Source organism: Symphalangus syndactylus, chromosome 2 (assembly GCF_028878055.3).
Source record: "Symphalangus syndactylus isolate Jambi chromosome 2, NHGRI_mSymSyn1-v2.1_pri, whole genome shotgun sequence".
Classification (NCBI taxonomy): domain Eukaryota; kingdom Metazoa; phylum Chordata; class Mammalia; order Primates; family Hylobatidae; genus Symphalangus; species Symphalangus syndactylus.
Window position 1 is genome coordinate 93,989,945 of NC_072424.2, and position 15,803 is coordinate 94,005,747.

Sequence of the window (15,803 nt, forward strand, 5' to 3'; positions counted from 1 at the left end):
GAAAGGGAGTTTGAAGCCTACAGTCAGTTTATATTATTCTGTAGATATTTTATAGGCAGTCGTGTCAGTTGCTATTAAATAAAATTAGTGAATATGAGGCCTAGAAGTTGCCCTTCTTTGAGAACCTTAGTGGTTTACATATATTATCTCAGTAATCTTCAAAGAGTAACCAAGAAAACTGGACAGATAAGCAACAGATTCAAGAAGAAAATTAACTTATTGAAGGCTGTATTAGTAGCTAAAAGTAGTAGAAGTAAAACTGGGAGTAACAGAAGTAGTAGTAGAAGTAATACCAACACTTAAAGCACTTTACAGGTATTAATTCGTTTAAACTTCGCAGCAGCCCTTGAGATAGCTGCTCCTTATTTTACAAATGAGGAAACTAAGGCATGGGAGGACAAGTAACTTACCTCAGGTCACACAGCTTATGCATTATAGTTAAGTCTCTGCATTTTACCGCTAAACTATATTCAAAATGTATAAGTAACTATGAGAATTGCAGTTTCATTTGCCTGCTTGACAATTCTCATAATTACATTTGTTCATTTTGGGGGGGGGCATCAGATTTTTTTGATAAGACTCGGTTTTATATCTCTTTGTGGGCTAGTTGAATTAGTTTTAAAAGTAAATGTTTAAGTATTCAGCTAAATAAACCAGCTACCTTCTTTGTACAATTGGCAGTTATTTTTAGCTTAAAATTTTTAAACTTGATTAGTTTTGATTAGATCAAGATTTCTGGATTACATGCAGTTATTTGTGCAAAAACAGCATCTGAGAAAAAAATTTCTACACACAAAAGTTCTAATTTTCTGCAGGTATATCTTTCTACTATATTTTCAAGTATATCCTTTCTACTAATTGGATATTCTTATTCTACTTTTTTCACAGATCACTTTGTTGTAATAATTTGGGCTAATTAAGAAGTTTGACAATAACACCGAAGTTAAATGCATTTTGTTAAAGAGATTATTAAGATTATAGAAAGCAACAACCAACTTGTTAATAGAGCAAAATATACAGTTCAGGTTACCTTTACTCTTTATGGTGTAGGGAATGAAGAACTGTGTCTTGGTGTTGGGTAGTGGGCCTTTTATGCCTGTGGGCGTTTGGTATCGTTCAGCGTAAAACACTCCATGGACCAAGTTCAAGGATACTAGCAGCAAAATGGGTGTTTGTGGCAGCATATTCTCAGATGGATTCTGAAAAACAGGAAAGAATAACTTTATACAGCATTGTTATTAACTTATTTTATTTTTCTCATGTTTCACAGATGAGTTCTTTATACAGTTATCTACTTTTTTAACCTATCCTGTATATTTTTAATATGTGCCATAAATGAGAGATCATTTTTTAGTTATGTGAATATATATATTCCAAAAATAACTAAGACATAGTCCTAATAAAACCATATTGTAAAAATTTGCCCTAATCCGAATTTCAGTGTATTTTGAAACTATTAGATATTTCAGGCTATGTCAAAGATCCTGGATTATTTAATACAGACATCCAATCCTAATTTGTTTCTTTTTCTTTAGGTAAATCATTTTATTTTCACTTGATTACCTGATTTACCTAAAGAAAAAGAAACAAATTAGGATTGGATGTCTGTATTAAATAATCCAGGATCTTTGACATAGCCTGAAATATCTAATAGTTTCAAAATACACTGAAATTCGGATTAGGGCAAATTTTTACAATATGGTTTTATTAGGACTATCATCTATAGACTGATGCAAAAAGAACTTTCTGAGTGCATTTTAGTAGAAACCCATTTTTTTAAATCACTTTAATACTTCTAATACTTGAGAAAACTCAAGTATTTAAATTATTAAAGTTTCTTTCCAAGCAAGTTAACATGGAAGTCCACCAGTGAGCGTACGCTTACCTGCGTGCTGGGAGTTCCTGGAGATGGTGCCTTGGCAGCTTTCTGAAGCCTCCTCTGCCCAGGTGAGCAGTGCAGAAGGTGCCTCTCCAGAGCTGCTCAGTGGTATTTATACTGTTTTTCCCTTACTACATGAAGTTACCCTGAGCTTAAGCTCCTCCCCTCAAAGGTGGTAAGCACTAATTATGGTGGAAAGTTCTATTGGGCAGGCACACAAGATCAGGCTGGGCTCTCCTTTTCCTTGTTTTCTTACTGAAAAATAAACCCTTTGTCTTAAATATGTATTAATAGTTTTAACCAGGGACTATCTTTTTCTGTGATTTTATTTTATTAGTTAATACTCTAGTGTTTAGGCTGGTTCATGATGGAATGATGATACCCCCTTTTTATTTTTGAAAAGTACATTCTTATGTTAATTGGTTGATGTTATATAATATGTGGTAGTACATAAAAGCGGATAAAGAATTCCTTGAAGGGGGTACTGGATTTAAACCATCATCTAAATTGTTGAGTTATTACATAAAGTTACCAATGTGTCTATTAATGTTCATAAATTTTTGTGAAAATAGCTGACCCCAATTCTTAATTACTTTTAGGCTTAAGCAAAAGAAACAAAATGATGAAAATGTAGGTATGCTGTTTTGCATATCAGAATTTTAGTATAAGCCTTCAGAAGTTATGAGAAATTTAAAATATGATAGCATATTAAATATTTTAATTTTTTCAGACAGGGAAAATTTGAATAGTAGAGTGAATTTGATAGTAGAGTTAGCAATATAATTATCCTGAAGGATTTAGACCCCTTATTCACAACACTATGCTGTATTCAGTAAATGACTTCAGATTGTCTTGATTAAATTTGGGTTTACTTTAGAGTTGCAGTAGAATTTGCAAAAACCCCTTAATTTGACAATCTCATATTATGTTAATTTACATAAGATTGCTGTGTTTATTTCAGGAGAAAAAAATTTTCAAACTTTGCTTTCAGCTTAAAAAAAATATTATTGGCTTAACTTGCAGTTAGGAATCATCCCAATTAGAAATACTTTTCCTCAAAGGTGGAAGTAAACACTATTGTCAATTTCGGTAGTTAGAGTCTTAACAACATTAGGAAACCTTTAAAATCAGTTTTTAGGATCCTAAAAAATCTAATAAAGATGGGAAGTTGAGAGTCCAAATTTTTTATCTTATTTAATTTCATCATTTTGAATCAAAATCAAATTGACTATGCAGGTGAACTGGTTGAGGAGGACAATTCCATGCACAGGCATAGACACATCATTTTTCTACCTCCACAGAATTAAAGTAGTATGGATTCAGGACTAATCAATAATTGAAATAGTTGAAAGTTTGACCAGTGAATGAACTAAAGCTTTGTCCTTTTTCTTGTCCCTTTCCCTCCCCTGCAAGCAATTTTCTGTATTTTAAACAAAGCCTTGTATAGCCCTTTATGGAAATATAAATGGATAAGGCATCTCATTGTCTCTGTCCTCTTGCTTTTAAGCATTTTGTTGATTGCCATATTAAAAAAATTTACATTGTTATACATGTCTCTGTATAATACTCACAGATACATATAAAATATGTTTCTTATAGCAGTTCAGAATAACAAAATAGGAAAGTTTATATTATAATTATTATTTCGTCATTTGGAAATTATATATGGAATAGCTTTTGTAATTATAATATGTACTCTGCTACATCTGTAGGATACTACAAAAGATAAGTGTGAGAAAACACCTGCCTTCTGCCTTATGGCTCATTTGGACACAATTTTGAAAAAGTAGGTGAGGTAACTTTATGGATGCTTTTGAATGCTGGGTTGAATTTGTTTTGAAAGGAATTATTAAAAATATATATTTTAATATTTTGTGTATATATATGGTGATGCACATGCACACACATACTGCTATTTGCTTATAATTGAGACTGATACCCTGTTAGTTGTCATTCATGTGAATGTTCAGAAGACTAATTCTCAGCTCTTAATACATAGTGCTATGCCCCTGTGTATACCATTTGTTCATCTGTGGCTATTGCAACAATTTTCAGAGCCTTTCACTTTAACCCCTCTGGGTGTCTGTTTTTTTATCAACACAATGAAAAATTTGGACTAGGTGGTTTCTAAGCTCCTCCCAGTTTTAAAATTAGATTATTCCTGTGCTTGAGGTATTCTGCTGTTCTCCATGGGCAGATGGTAGACTCGGCTCCAGTTAGTACTTATTAGAGACACAAAAAAATCCATACCAGGAGGTTGTGTGTCTTCTTTTAGGGATATGTAAATATATGTGGCTATTTGTCATTCTATACTCCCCTTTAGTTTTGGAAAATGTGGTGTCCTTATTGAATAAGCCTTGGACATTCAACCCTTTTTGCAAATAGTGTGCTTATTTCAGCACAAGGAATCTGACTGCTGTTTGCTTTGTTAGTCACATAAGAAGCACTGTCTTGTCCAAAACAGATTGTAGAATCAGAATATTTTCTAGCCACACCCCGCCCAATTGTGTATTTAAAACTATTTTTACTCTGCGTGTTTACTTGCAGCTGTTTGAAGTGACTAGTCTGTGGCTTTATGAAGGAAACCCATTCCACTCAAAACAGAGAGCCATACTCTTTAAACTCTATAACCTGAGTAATTTTTTTCAATATCAAATATGAATAATAATTTTTTTCACATCTAGCAATTAGCTACTATTAAGCTTGCCTATTCATTTGCACATCTGTGGATCGTTAATTAATTCACGTTATGTTTCTTAAGTGCTTCTTAAGTGTTAGACATTAAGATAAATACTGGGTGAATAATATATATTCTATACCCTTAAAGTGTTTACACAGTGGTTCTCAGCCTCTTTTCTCCACTCCTGCTGTCCTGAGGGAAATGGCACAATTCCTTCAGCCTTTGAGGTTCATTAAGATAGTGGTGGTTCAAAGACTATATTTTCATAAAGCTCCTCAGGTGATCATGATGGCCTCCTAAGTTAGAATGTATAGTCTGATATCAGTGTTCTATTACCAGCTTGTTAATATTAGTTACATTGTTTTTTGTTATTTGTGTTCATATGCTTTTTAAACTTTTTTACAGAAAACTTGTCTTTTATAGAAGTAGTGAGAATAGTTACAATAAATGCCTATATGCCTGTCATTCAAACTGATCTCAACTCACTGTCACTCAATTCTCCTTTCATTCACCACTCCTTCAAATTTTGAAGTAAATCCCATATATTGTACCAATTTACCTGTGAATATTTTGGTATATTTTTCCAGAAGATAAGGAGTCTTTTTTCTTTAAAACAATGTCATCATCATATTAAAAAATCAGCCACTTCTTAATATCATCAAATCCTGTAGTTCACATACATATATAGACATGTATACACACAAGCATATATATACACATGTCTATATTATATAGAAACACATACATACATATCCACATGTATTTTTTATTGATTGATAAATTGTTTGTTGAAATTAGGTTGATTCATATATCCCTGCTGTCATGGTTTGAATGTATCCCCCAAAGTTCATGTGTTGGAAACTTAATTCTTAATGTAACAGTTTTGGCAAGTGGGATCTTTAAGAGGTGATGAGGTTGTGAGGACTATGCCCTCATGAATGGATTAATGTTACTATTGTGGGAATGGGTTAGTTGTTGTGAGAGTGGGCTTTATATAGAAGCAAGCTTGGCCCCCTTTTGCTCTCTTGCACACTTTTGCCCTCTTTTGCCCCTCTGCCTTCTGCCATGCGATACTACACCATGAAGGCTCTCTCCAGATACTGGTGCCATCCTCTTGGATTTCCTAGCCTTCAGAACTGTGTGCCGAATAAAGCTCTGTTCATCATAAATTACCCCGTCTGTGGCATTCTGTTATAGTAGTGTAAAATGGACTAAAGTACCTGTTACTCTAGGTGTCTTGTGTCACTTTTTACTCCCTTGCAGTTTATTTGTTGAAAAACCATGTCATCTGTCTCATACAATTTCCTATGATCTAGAATTTGTTGTCACTTAACTTGCTGCTGTGGAGATTGATAGTTAAATCTAGAGTTTTCATCTGATTTCAGGTTTGAGATACATTCATTCACACACAGATACAGCACACACAAATACATTTTTTGGCAAGAACACTTTACAGAGAGTGGTATGATATACTTCTGTCAGGAAGCCCTTAATTGCTGGTGTCTCTTTGATGTTACTGGACATTGGTAATTGCCTACAGTCAATATTTTATTATAGGTTATAAAATGATATTCTGATTTTATCAGTTTTATTTTATTTATTAGCTAGGATATTTTCTATAAAGAAAAACACCCCTTCATCAACTATTTGGTTACCCTGAAGTACAGTGTGTATAGAAAAAGCAGGAGAAATGCCTTTACCAGCATTTAGAACAATAAGCTGCTCCTAGCATCCTCCACAGGTATAGTGAGGGAGGTGTGTGTGTTTGAGTATCATTATAAACATTGAGTTTATAATGTATGTGTTTCAGTCCATGGCACTTATTAATCTTACTATTGTTCAGAATTTTTTTCCCATTTTTGGCCAGTGAGATCCTCTCCTCCTCCAGTTGGCTCCTGAGTTCTTTTGATCATGATCCCAGTAGTTTTTTTTGTAGCTTCTTTCCTTCTAATATTTTATACCTTTCGTGGCCCAGATCTACAATAAGACATTTCTCCACAGACTCTTGGTTTCTTTTGTGGGAAATAGAAACCACAGTCTGAGTGCCTGGATGTCTGGGTCCTGGGCACATTGTCCTGGGCACATTGCTTCTGGGTTGTTCATTCTCTCTAGTGAACAGAGCTAAGAAATGTGTGCACAGGATGTTCATTAAATATAAGATATATGATAACTTTTTACTGATGTAGCCAATGCACATTCAGGACCACAGGTGTTTACTTAATGACCTCAATCTTGTATCTGTAGCTCCTTGGTCCCATGCTAAAAACCCCAGTACTCATGCCAATAATATAGTTATTCATTTGTTTATTCCATGATACTCACAGTTTCTCAAAATAAAAATACCAATATTCATACCAGAATATTGAAAAAAAATATAAGCCGTTTGATTATGTTTGCAATTCTTTTGGTATTTTCACTAGAGCCACATTACTGTGCTGTAAAGTCACATGACACAGTTGATTCAATGTGGTAATACTACCCACTCAATACACTGTTAAGTTTGTTTCATTTTGCTGTCAATTTTTAGGAATGTTCTTTTTAAATTTAATTTGTTTTATACTTTCCTAAAGTACATATGTTTTCTCTGATGTTCGGATATATGTTTAACAACCAACTTGAGGGTGAAGGAGATGTGTTTGCTGATCTCCATGGTATGGTCAGTTTCCAGACAACCCAATCACAAAATACCTGAACATTCACCAAAAGCCAATATAAGCCAGCTCCGGCAAACATCGTATATTTCTGAAGTCAAATTTATAAAACAAGGAATATTCAGAGAAGGGTAGCCTCTGTTACTGACCTATCCACTCTGTGTTTCACCTTCCTTCTATATATGTCACCATTTTTAAAACATTGTTTTGATTTATCCTTTTTATTAAAAAATGTGTTATTCATTTATATCCCTCCCAACTTCTTAAGTAAATGGCATCACAGTGTACATACTTTATTTTTTAAATGACTCAGTTTTTCTTGACCTGACCTGAAGCTTTATTATAGGTAACAGTTTATATTGGAGATCATTGCATAACATTGTGTAAAGATGGTCTGCATTCCTTTTTACAGCTTCATAGTACTCCATTGTATAGATGCACCACAGTTTTTTCAACCATTGCCCTATAGATGGACATCTTTGTTATTTCCTGTCTTTTGCCAATACAAATACTTTTTTTTAACATTTAAATTCAGGGGTACAAGTGCAGATTTGTTACATAGGTAAACTTGTGTCATGGGGCTTTATTGTACAGTTTATTTCATCACCCAAGTATTAACCTAGTACCCATTAGTTATTTTTCCTGATCTTCTTCCTCCTTCTACCCTCCACCCTCTGAAAGACCCCAGTGTATGTTGTTCCCCTCTATGTGTCCATGGTTTCTTATCATTTAGCTCCTACTTATAAGTGAGAACATGCAGTATTTGGTTTTCTGTTCCTGTATTAGTTTGCTAGGGATAATGGCCTGCAGCACCATCTGTGTCCCTGCAAAGGACATTATCTTACTGTTTTTTATGGCTGCATAGTATTCCATGGGCACCACATTTTCTTTATCTAGTCTATCATTGGTGGGTATTTAGGTTGATTCCATGTCTTTAACACAAATACTTTATAGTGAGTAACTTTGTGTGTGGGTGTGTGGGTGTATATGTAGCCTGAATATCTTTGGGAGAGAGTCGTAGAATGGGGATTCATGGCCCTGTTTCCCCTCAGCATCACCAACAGGATATGTTGTTTAGATTTTGTTGAACTTTTTAATTTTTGTCCACCTTAGAGGTGAAAATTGGAATCTCAGTCTAGTTGTAATTTTCATTCTTCTTACTAAAAGCGTGGTTGAGTATCTTTTCATATAGCTTAGACCATTTCTCTAGCCTACTTTTCCTGTACATGTTCTATAACTTAAACCTCTGTTCTGTGATACAGTTTTCACATATTTTTCCCAGTTTATTTCTCTTTTTAATTTGCTTATGAGTTTTTTTCATGCAAAACTTTCTTTTGAAGTACATATGTCTTTATTCAGAATATTATTGTTCTTTCATAGACTCAGCTGTAAGGGGCAGGAAAGTTCATCCACATCAATCATTTTATTCTTCAGACAAGGAAACTAGTTTATTATGCACATCCCCTGGCCTGATGTTTAACTGAGTTACATTTCTGATGTGACAAGCTGTTGGCGAGAGAGTCCACTGAGGGAAAACACCAGCAACTGAGCTAATGTGTTCACCCCCTGGTCTGGCAGGATACTGACTTTCCTGTTCTTCTAATCCTTCAACCTTTTAGGACAGAAATGGGAAAAGTGCCGAGAAGTTTAGTCAGGGCACCTTCCACCACCACCTTGCTGTACCTCATTCCTCTTGAAAAAATTTTAAAAGAACATTCTTAGGTGCCATTATAGAACCCAGAAGCTAAAAATGAACTATTTGTATAAATAGTCTAATGTGGTTTAGTGGTTAGATACCTGCTGAGGGTTTGAAAAGAGAAATTCATGCATAAAAACAGGTGTTTATGAAAAACCCCTGAAACGTCAGGTCAGGTCAAGAAAAACTGAGAGTCATTTACAAAGCTTTAACAAGGGCTTTATATTCTGTTTTCCGTTATACACAAATTGCTGCATCACTTGAAGAGCTCATAGTTTTCTGCGCCAAGCACTTAATGGCATCACCTGCTTTCCATAGTAACCCAGCTGAGTTACAAATATAGAATGTCTTGGCCCCTTGACCTAAGATCTTCAAGGATCTTGGCCACCCAATGGGTTCTCAACCATTCACACATGTTCCTACGCTATTTGCAACTTCACCTTTCACATGCAGTTTCTGCTAAGTTGGAAGGAGAAATTACAGAGAATTAAAATGTTAGAGAAGTCACAGGGTAACACTTTTTATTTAGATCTCTTTGTTCCTCTGTTTACTATCATACTTGAGAACAACTCCACAGTCACCATCTATAGTGTACAAAGTAAAGTACTTGTAGGGTACGTGAGTACATGTAGAATATTAAGTACCTATAGGGCACCTGAGTACCTGTAGGGTCTGTGTGGCAACATAGACCACGAAGAAACCCATCGTCAAAACAGATACTTACGCAACTATTTAACTTATTCATATTAACAATGAAAATACATCCCAGTAATGCTGGGCCCTTGTCTGTTTAGCCATTGATCAAATAATTGTGTTACCTCACCCACAGACCTCTTCCCTAACAGTGCAAAGATGCCAAGTGGGTCTTCCTGCCGTCCCTGGTTCCTGCCTCTTGCCCACCAGTAATACTGACCAGATCACCTGGCCTTTTTGCACCCTGGTTTCCTCTTTGCCTACTTTCTTTCATATTTTAAAGGTAATTGCTATTTAGGAAAAACATAACAAATAGAAAATAAAATGTATATACTATAGAGATATAATAACCATTAATAGTGTTTTTTTCCCCCAGTGATCTTGATCTTATTAGTGCTGAAATTCTTACTATCTTTAATAACTTATGAGTCAAAAATAAGTCTTGCCACTTATGATGCTAATCAGGCGGAAGTTTAGACATGCTGTCATCTTCCCCTACTTTCTCTTAATTTCATATGTTAGGAACTTTGGAAAGTGAAATGACACATAAGTGGCAAAACAGTGCTTGGGAATGCTCCACAATTGTGATTGGTGATTATGACCATACTGGTGTCAAAGAGGTAAATATCTCTGATATTAGACAGTCTTCTCAAATGATTGTCAGACTTTTTGTGACCCTCTATGTGTACCAGTTGCCAGGTTGGATTCTAGGAATCTGGAGCAGGAGCTACTTCCTGCTGTAGACTCATGGAGATAAACACCAGACACCAAAGCCTCTTATGGCCTCTGGCTTCTTTAGTGTCTGTGTGAATCTATCTTCCAAATCATGAAATGGTGTTTTCTCATACTTTATACTCTTTCCTGAATGTAACTCAAGGACTATGGGTTATTTATTATTGAAATTCCACTCTATACAAGTAGTGCCTGTTGTAAGGCATAGACCTTATAAATGTTCCTGAATGAAGGAACTAAGAGTGTCAGGACACCAGATTTCCATGTTTATTGAGGTGGATGGTTTGCCTCATGCTTGTGGATGCCCAGGGATAGGGCCATTTGCATGGTGCTGGTTTGGATCTGAGTCTTTCCAAACCTTTCCTTACCTTAAAATAATAACTTGGAATTCTTGTAGAGGTCCTAGTATTAACAACTTCTTCCCAAAGTAGTTTTCACAAAAGAAAATAACCATGGTTGCTGTTCTAGTAAGTTTGTACCTTAAATTGTTCTACTGGCTAATAAGTTAGAATTTCAGAGATTTTTCAAAGACAGTTTTTGTGAAAGTAGCCATGGCAGGAGGATATAGATGTAAGAGGGTAGGTTCAGGTTAGGCCTGAGATGGAAAGAAAAAGGAGAAGAGCCTAGAATCTTGGGAATTTAGAGAGATTTCTTTAAATATCTCAGAAACCTGAACTGTGCAGTTTCAGAGCAACAAATAACTTATTAGACATAGCCATGCTTCACTTTCCCATTATCTTTTACTCATCTATACCCCATTTAATTATTGATACATTGATTTATTCAACTCCTCAATGTATTAAAAATATACTATATGCCAGGAAATAAAAATGGGCTCACAGACTACTGATATCATTTATTAATTCTTTCTCTGTTCAACCTACCCGTTAGCATCTTCTCTCTTGAGCGGAAATACATATATGACCCTTAAAGGGGGAAGATGTTATTATTCGGGTTGTGAGTATCAGATAAATATTTTAGAATATTCAAGTTTATAAAATGAAAATTTTAGAATTGCATCAATATCATTAAAATACGAATATTAGAGCTGAAAGAGATACTAATCCAAGTAAGTACTAGAAAATGATATTTCAGTTTTTTTCTGTAGCATCCATAACCCCCCCCCCCTTCTTTATTTAACAGCTCCATGTGAGTTCTCTAGATGATATTGGTAGAGCCCTTAGTTCTGCTTGTTATTCAGCAAAGTTATGCTTGGACAAAATTAACTTTTTTCTCATTAAAATCTTACGTAGTATTCCATTTCATTACTTGATGAACAATATAACTTCCATTACCAAAAGCATTTTGCAAGAGCTATATTTAATATTTACTCGACTCATTGGACTTTAATTCAATTAAAAAACATTGTTTTTCCTGATATATATGCTACTGGCAGTACTCCAAACCGTGGATCAACATACCCATCCTTGGTCATAGTTTCACAAATATTCACGTTAAAAAAATTTTTTTTCCAGCTTTATTGAGTTATAAATGATAAAAGTATATATATTTATGCTATACAATATATTTTCAGATATATATATATATACACACACATACACACATTGCTAAATGGTTATCACAATCAAGCTAATTAACATATCCATCACATTGGCGAGAACACTTAAGACCTACTCTTTTAACATATTTTAAGTATATGATACAGTATCTCTAACTATAGTCACCATGCTGTACATTAGATCTCATGAACTTATTTATCCTACGTAACTGAAACTTTGTGCCCCTTGACCAACGTCTCTCTGTGACCCTCCACTCTGCAGCCCTTGGCAGCCAGCATTCTACTCCCTGCTTCTATGAATTTTGACTTTTTTAGATTACACATATGAGTGAGATCATGCAGTATTTGTCCTTCTGTGTCTGGTTTATTTCACTTAGCATATTATCTTCTAGGTTCATCCATGTTGTCAAAAATAGCAGGATTTTCTTCTTTTTTAAGGCTGAATAATATTATGTGTTTGTGTGTATGTATGTAATATGCACACATTTTTTTTTTAAAGGACAAGGGGGCTGACATCTGTCATTTCCCAGGCACTGTGTTACATGCTTTATAATCATGATTCTTCTAATTCTAAAAACCATTCTTAGGTAGATGGTTATAGCTAATTTTTAAGTTTCGTGGGGTTTTTTTTAGAAGAAGAAAATGAAGCTTATTAAAGTTGAATGACTCATCCAAGGTCATTTAGCTGGTAGGCGGCAGAACTGGGGTTTGAACCCAAGTTTTTCTTCCACACCACATAACACTTACTATAAATTGCTGTTATTATTTCAGTCAGATTTCATTTGTGAAATCTCAGATGCGACTTACTGTTCTGATTTGGCAGTATCTATCTTTCATATTAATAAACAACAGAGAAAATCCATGTGCTGTTATCATGAGTTTGGAAAACAAAGTGTTATCACAGATAACAATAAGCTGTTCTTGTCCTTAGTTCCAACTGTTTGGAATCTGTTACTCAAAACAAGAAGCCCTCAGATTCAGATACGAAACAGAATATTTAGTCACAGACACAAAGATCTGAAACCCCAATTTTGAGCCATTTCTGTACAAGATGAATCCAGCCTGTGTTTGTCAGTGATGGATAATATATAAACTAAGAAGACCTGAAGAGGTCATAGTTTTGACAAAATTCAACCCAATGGTGGAATACATGCAAACACAGGAAACAAAGCTGGGCCTTTCCACACCACTGTAAGTCCTTGCAGTGACTTCATTTTAAGTCACCATCTCTTCGTGCCACACATATTCACCAGCGTTTGCTTGATGAAATACCACAAATCGGTGGGGTCTCCTTTTCTGCAGTCTTGCATAGATGTGGCTGCCACCCCAAAACCCAAAGGGATGTCTGCCACCACGACTTCCTGGCCAGGAGAAGTATTTTTCGTGATTTGACTCAGACCAGATTTCAACATATCGTCCCCATATAGGAAGGACTGCTCTGCTCCAGGTTTTATCCACACTTTATACTTGGCATAGGGTGCAGGGTAATCCAGAGCTGTGATGTGCACCTGAAACACATAGGTCTTGGTGAATTTTCTGAAGCAGGTCCCAGGGAAATCAGATATTGGTGCCAGCTTCAGAATCTTCTCACTCATGTAGTACACCTGGTCTTTGTGCAGCCGAGAACAGTAGGTGCCATTGAGACTCTCAGCTGGCAGCTGGAGATTCTCCCTAATGTATTTCACAGTCTTCTCAAACATTACGTGGGTCTCCTCTTCAGTCAAAGGCTGCGTTTTCCCACTGGGTTGGAACACTGGATCCTCGTGCCTCAGTAGTGGGAAACAAAAGTCCCACATTTTCTTTATCCCTTCAGCCATCAACAGACACTTAGACAAATGCTATTATTTACTGAACCAAGACATCTTTTATAAAATGCACGTGTGCAGTATGTACCTGTTTATATGGAAAACCAGTTATCTTTTAGAGTTGTGAGAATCTATTAGAAAATGCCCAGCTTGGCCGGACGCACCGGCTCATCCAGCATTTTGGGAGGCTGAGGCAGGTGAATCACAAGGTCAAGAGTTCGAGACCAGCCTGACCAACATGGTGAAACCCCATCTCTACCAAAAATACAAAATTAGACGGGCGTGGTGGTGTGCACCTGTAATCCAAGCTACTCAGGAGGCTTGGCAGGAGAATTGCTTGAACCTGGGAGGCAGAGGTTGCAGTGAGCCGAGATCACACCACTGCCCTCCAGCCTGGGTAACAGAGTGAGACTCTGCTCAAAAAAAAGAAAAGAAAGAAAATATCCAGCTCAATAGCTGACATTTTAAGATCTTATGTGCTATATCTAATTCTAACAACTTTGCATATATTATTTCATTTACTTCTCACAGCAGCCCCGTGAAGTAGGTACTGTTATTATTCTCATCTTTAGAGATAAAGAATTTGAGGCCTGGAGGTTAAGCATCCTAGCCAAGATCACCATGGTAAAGTGACTGTCTTCTATGGATATATTTCTATAGGATTTATGAGAAACAGTATAATTCCGAGAATAGCACTACTTAACTAGGAACTACTGTGTTGGCTATTCCTTGTTAAGATTTGTGTGAAAGTGTAATCCCACTACGTCTGCTTTCCAAATCATCTCAAATTGGTAAACACTGTTTTTAATTCTTTACAATTGAAAGAGCTATGTTGTTTCAGTTCTAAAATGGGCTAATTCAGAGTTTGCTAATTAAAAATGAAGCTAATTGAAAAGCAAATAGTGCAAATGTCAATATATTTGTTTTTATTTTGAAGAAGTTTCAAACATGCTTATTTTTTAGGACATCATGGCCTGTTATAATGATTAAAAGGCAGAATGGTGTGACTAAAAACTTCTCAATGTTTTGGGAGACTTTTGAATTATTACTAATATATGAATCTTTACTAATGGGGTACATGTAGAACTTCATTTTGTAGTGTTTATATTTGTATAGAATTGTATATTTAGCATGAGTTAAATATGGCAGGGGAATGCTCTTGATTACAACTATGATATTGAGAGAGTAAGAATAGATAGTGAATATTTTTTCAGTCTTGCTTTTGGTTTGATTTTCCCATAAATCTTGATTTCTCACATTGGTAAGTGTTAGTTTATAATTGCATTATTAGTTTTGTGACCAGTAGGATTTGTATAATTGCAGCAGAGTAAAACTTTTTAAGATTAATTTAGTAAATGATATTTTGATCATACATGACTTAGAAAATGACTGATAAAATAGTGCAACAAAAAAAGGTGTATTCTTATGATTTATAGGACAACTATTAAAAATACAGAAAAAAGGATAAAGAGTTATTTGGCAAAAATTCTAGTAGAAGAATATTGGGGGAAAATGTTAAGAGTTTTGGAGCCCATGGGAAGTAACTGACCTTATCAAAGTGTGGATTTTTTGGGGGAAAAGAAGTCTCTCAGTCTACTAGTAACAATTTGTGGGTAATTAACTTTAAGAATAAATTCTTTGTTATTTGGTACAAATGATGATTAAACTCTTGTGTAGAATTTGGATGATACAATTATTATATTTTGAATAATACAGTCTAAAGCTGACTCCAAAGCAATATTGAGAACAATTGTATTTGAAATCCACCTATTTGTATACTTTTTTTTAACTTTCAGTGTTGATACCACAAAATCCTTGTACATTTTAATACACATTGTATACTACTGTGTAATGATATTGAACTGCATTTAAAATGCATTTTACTTGCAGTGTTAATAAGTTTATTGGAATTTTAAAAAACATTTTATAAGACAATAAAGAGCCCTTCCAGTTTTTAAAATTTGTTTCTTTTACTTTATGGCACTTTACGATCTAGTTTTTTGATTTGCAAATTACACATGTGGGTTATGTTATGAGCTATGGTTCTTTAGATCTTTCTTGTCATGGGAGTAAGGAGAGAAATAGGAATTTGACAATTTTTTGCTTAAAAGGCATTATAAATATTAATATTAAGACATCTTCTTCAAG

The 15,803-nt window shown here is 35.0% G+C and overlaps 3 protein-coding genes across 6 annotated transcripts in view; 1 reads left to right on the top strand and 2 right to left on the bottom strand.

The window, feature by feature from the left end:
- NT5DC1 (5'-nucleotidase domain containing 1) overlaps nt 1-15,803 on the top strand; it is a 138,299-nt gene that overhangs the window by 23,555 nt on the left and 98,941 nt on the right. The window lies entirely within an intron of this gene.
- Nucleotides 1-15,803, bottom strand: part of COL10A1 (collagen type X alpha 1 chain) — a 92,363-nt gene that overhangs the window by 5,447 nt on the left and 71,113 nt on the right. The window contains exon 2 of one of the 2 annotated variants that reach the window (XM_063620315.1): nt 1,031-1,199. In XM_063620315.1, the coding sequence (XP_063476385.1) occupies nt 1,031-1,184 (154 nt within the window). In that variant the 5' untranslated portion in view covers nt 1,185-1,199. Of the gene's footprint in view, nt 1-1,030; nt 1,223-15,803 lie in introns of those variants that run through there. The other variant, XM_055262041.2, reaches the window with a different exon arrangement.
- LOC129472464 (60S ribosome subunit biogenesis protein NIP7 homolog) lies at nt 13,071-13,550 on the bottom strand. Of its 2 annotated transcripts, XM_055262122.2 has the most exons (2): nt 13,318-13,550; nt 13,071-13,185 (listed from the first exon to the last, which is right to left on the bottom strand). In XM_055262122.2, the coding sequence occupies exons 1-2, from the start codon at nt 13,548-13,550 to the stop codon at nt 13,071-13,073; spliced, it is 348 nt and encodes a 115-aa protein (XP_055118097.2). The 2 variants fall into 2 exon arrangements, with proteins under 2 accessions (XP_055118097.2, XP_055118094.2); XM_055262119.2 differs by having other exon boundaries at nt 13,071-13,550.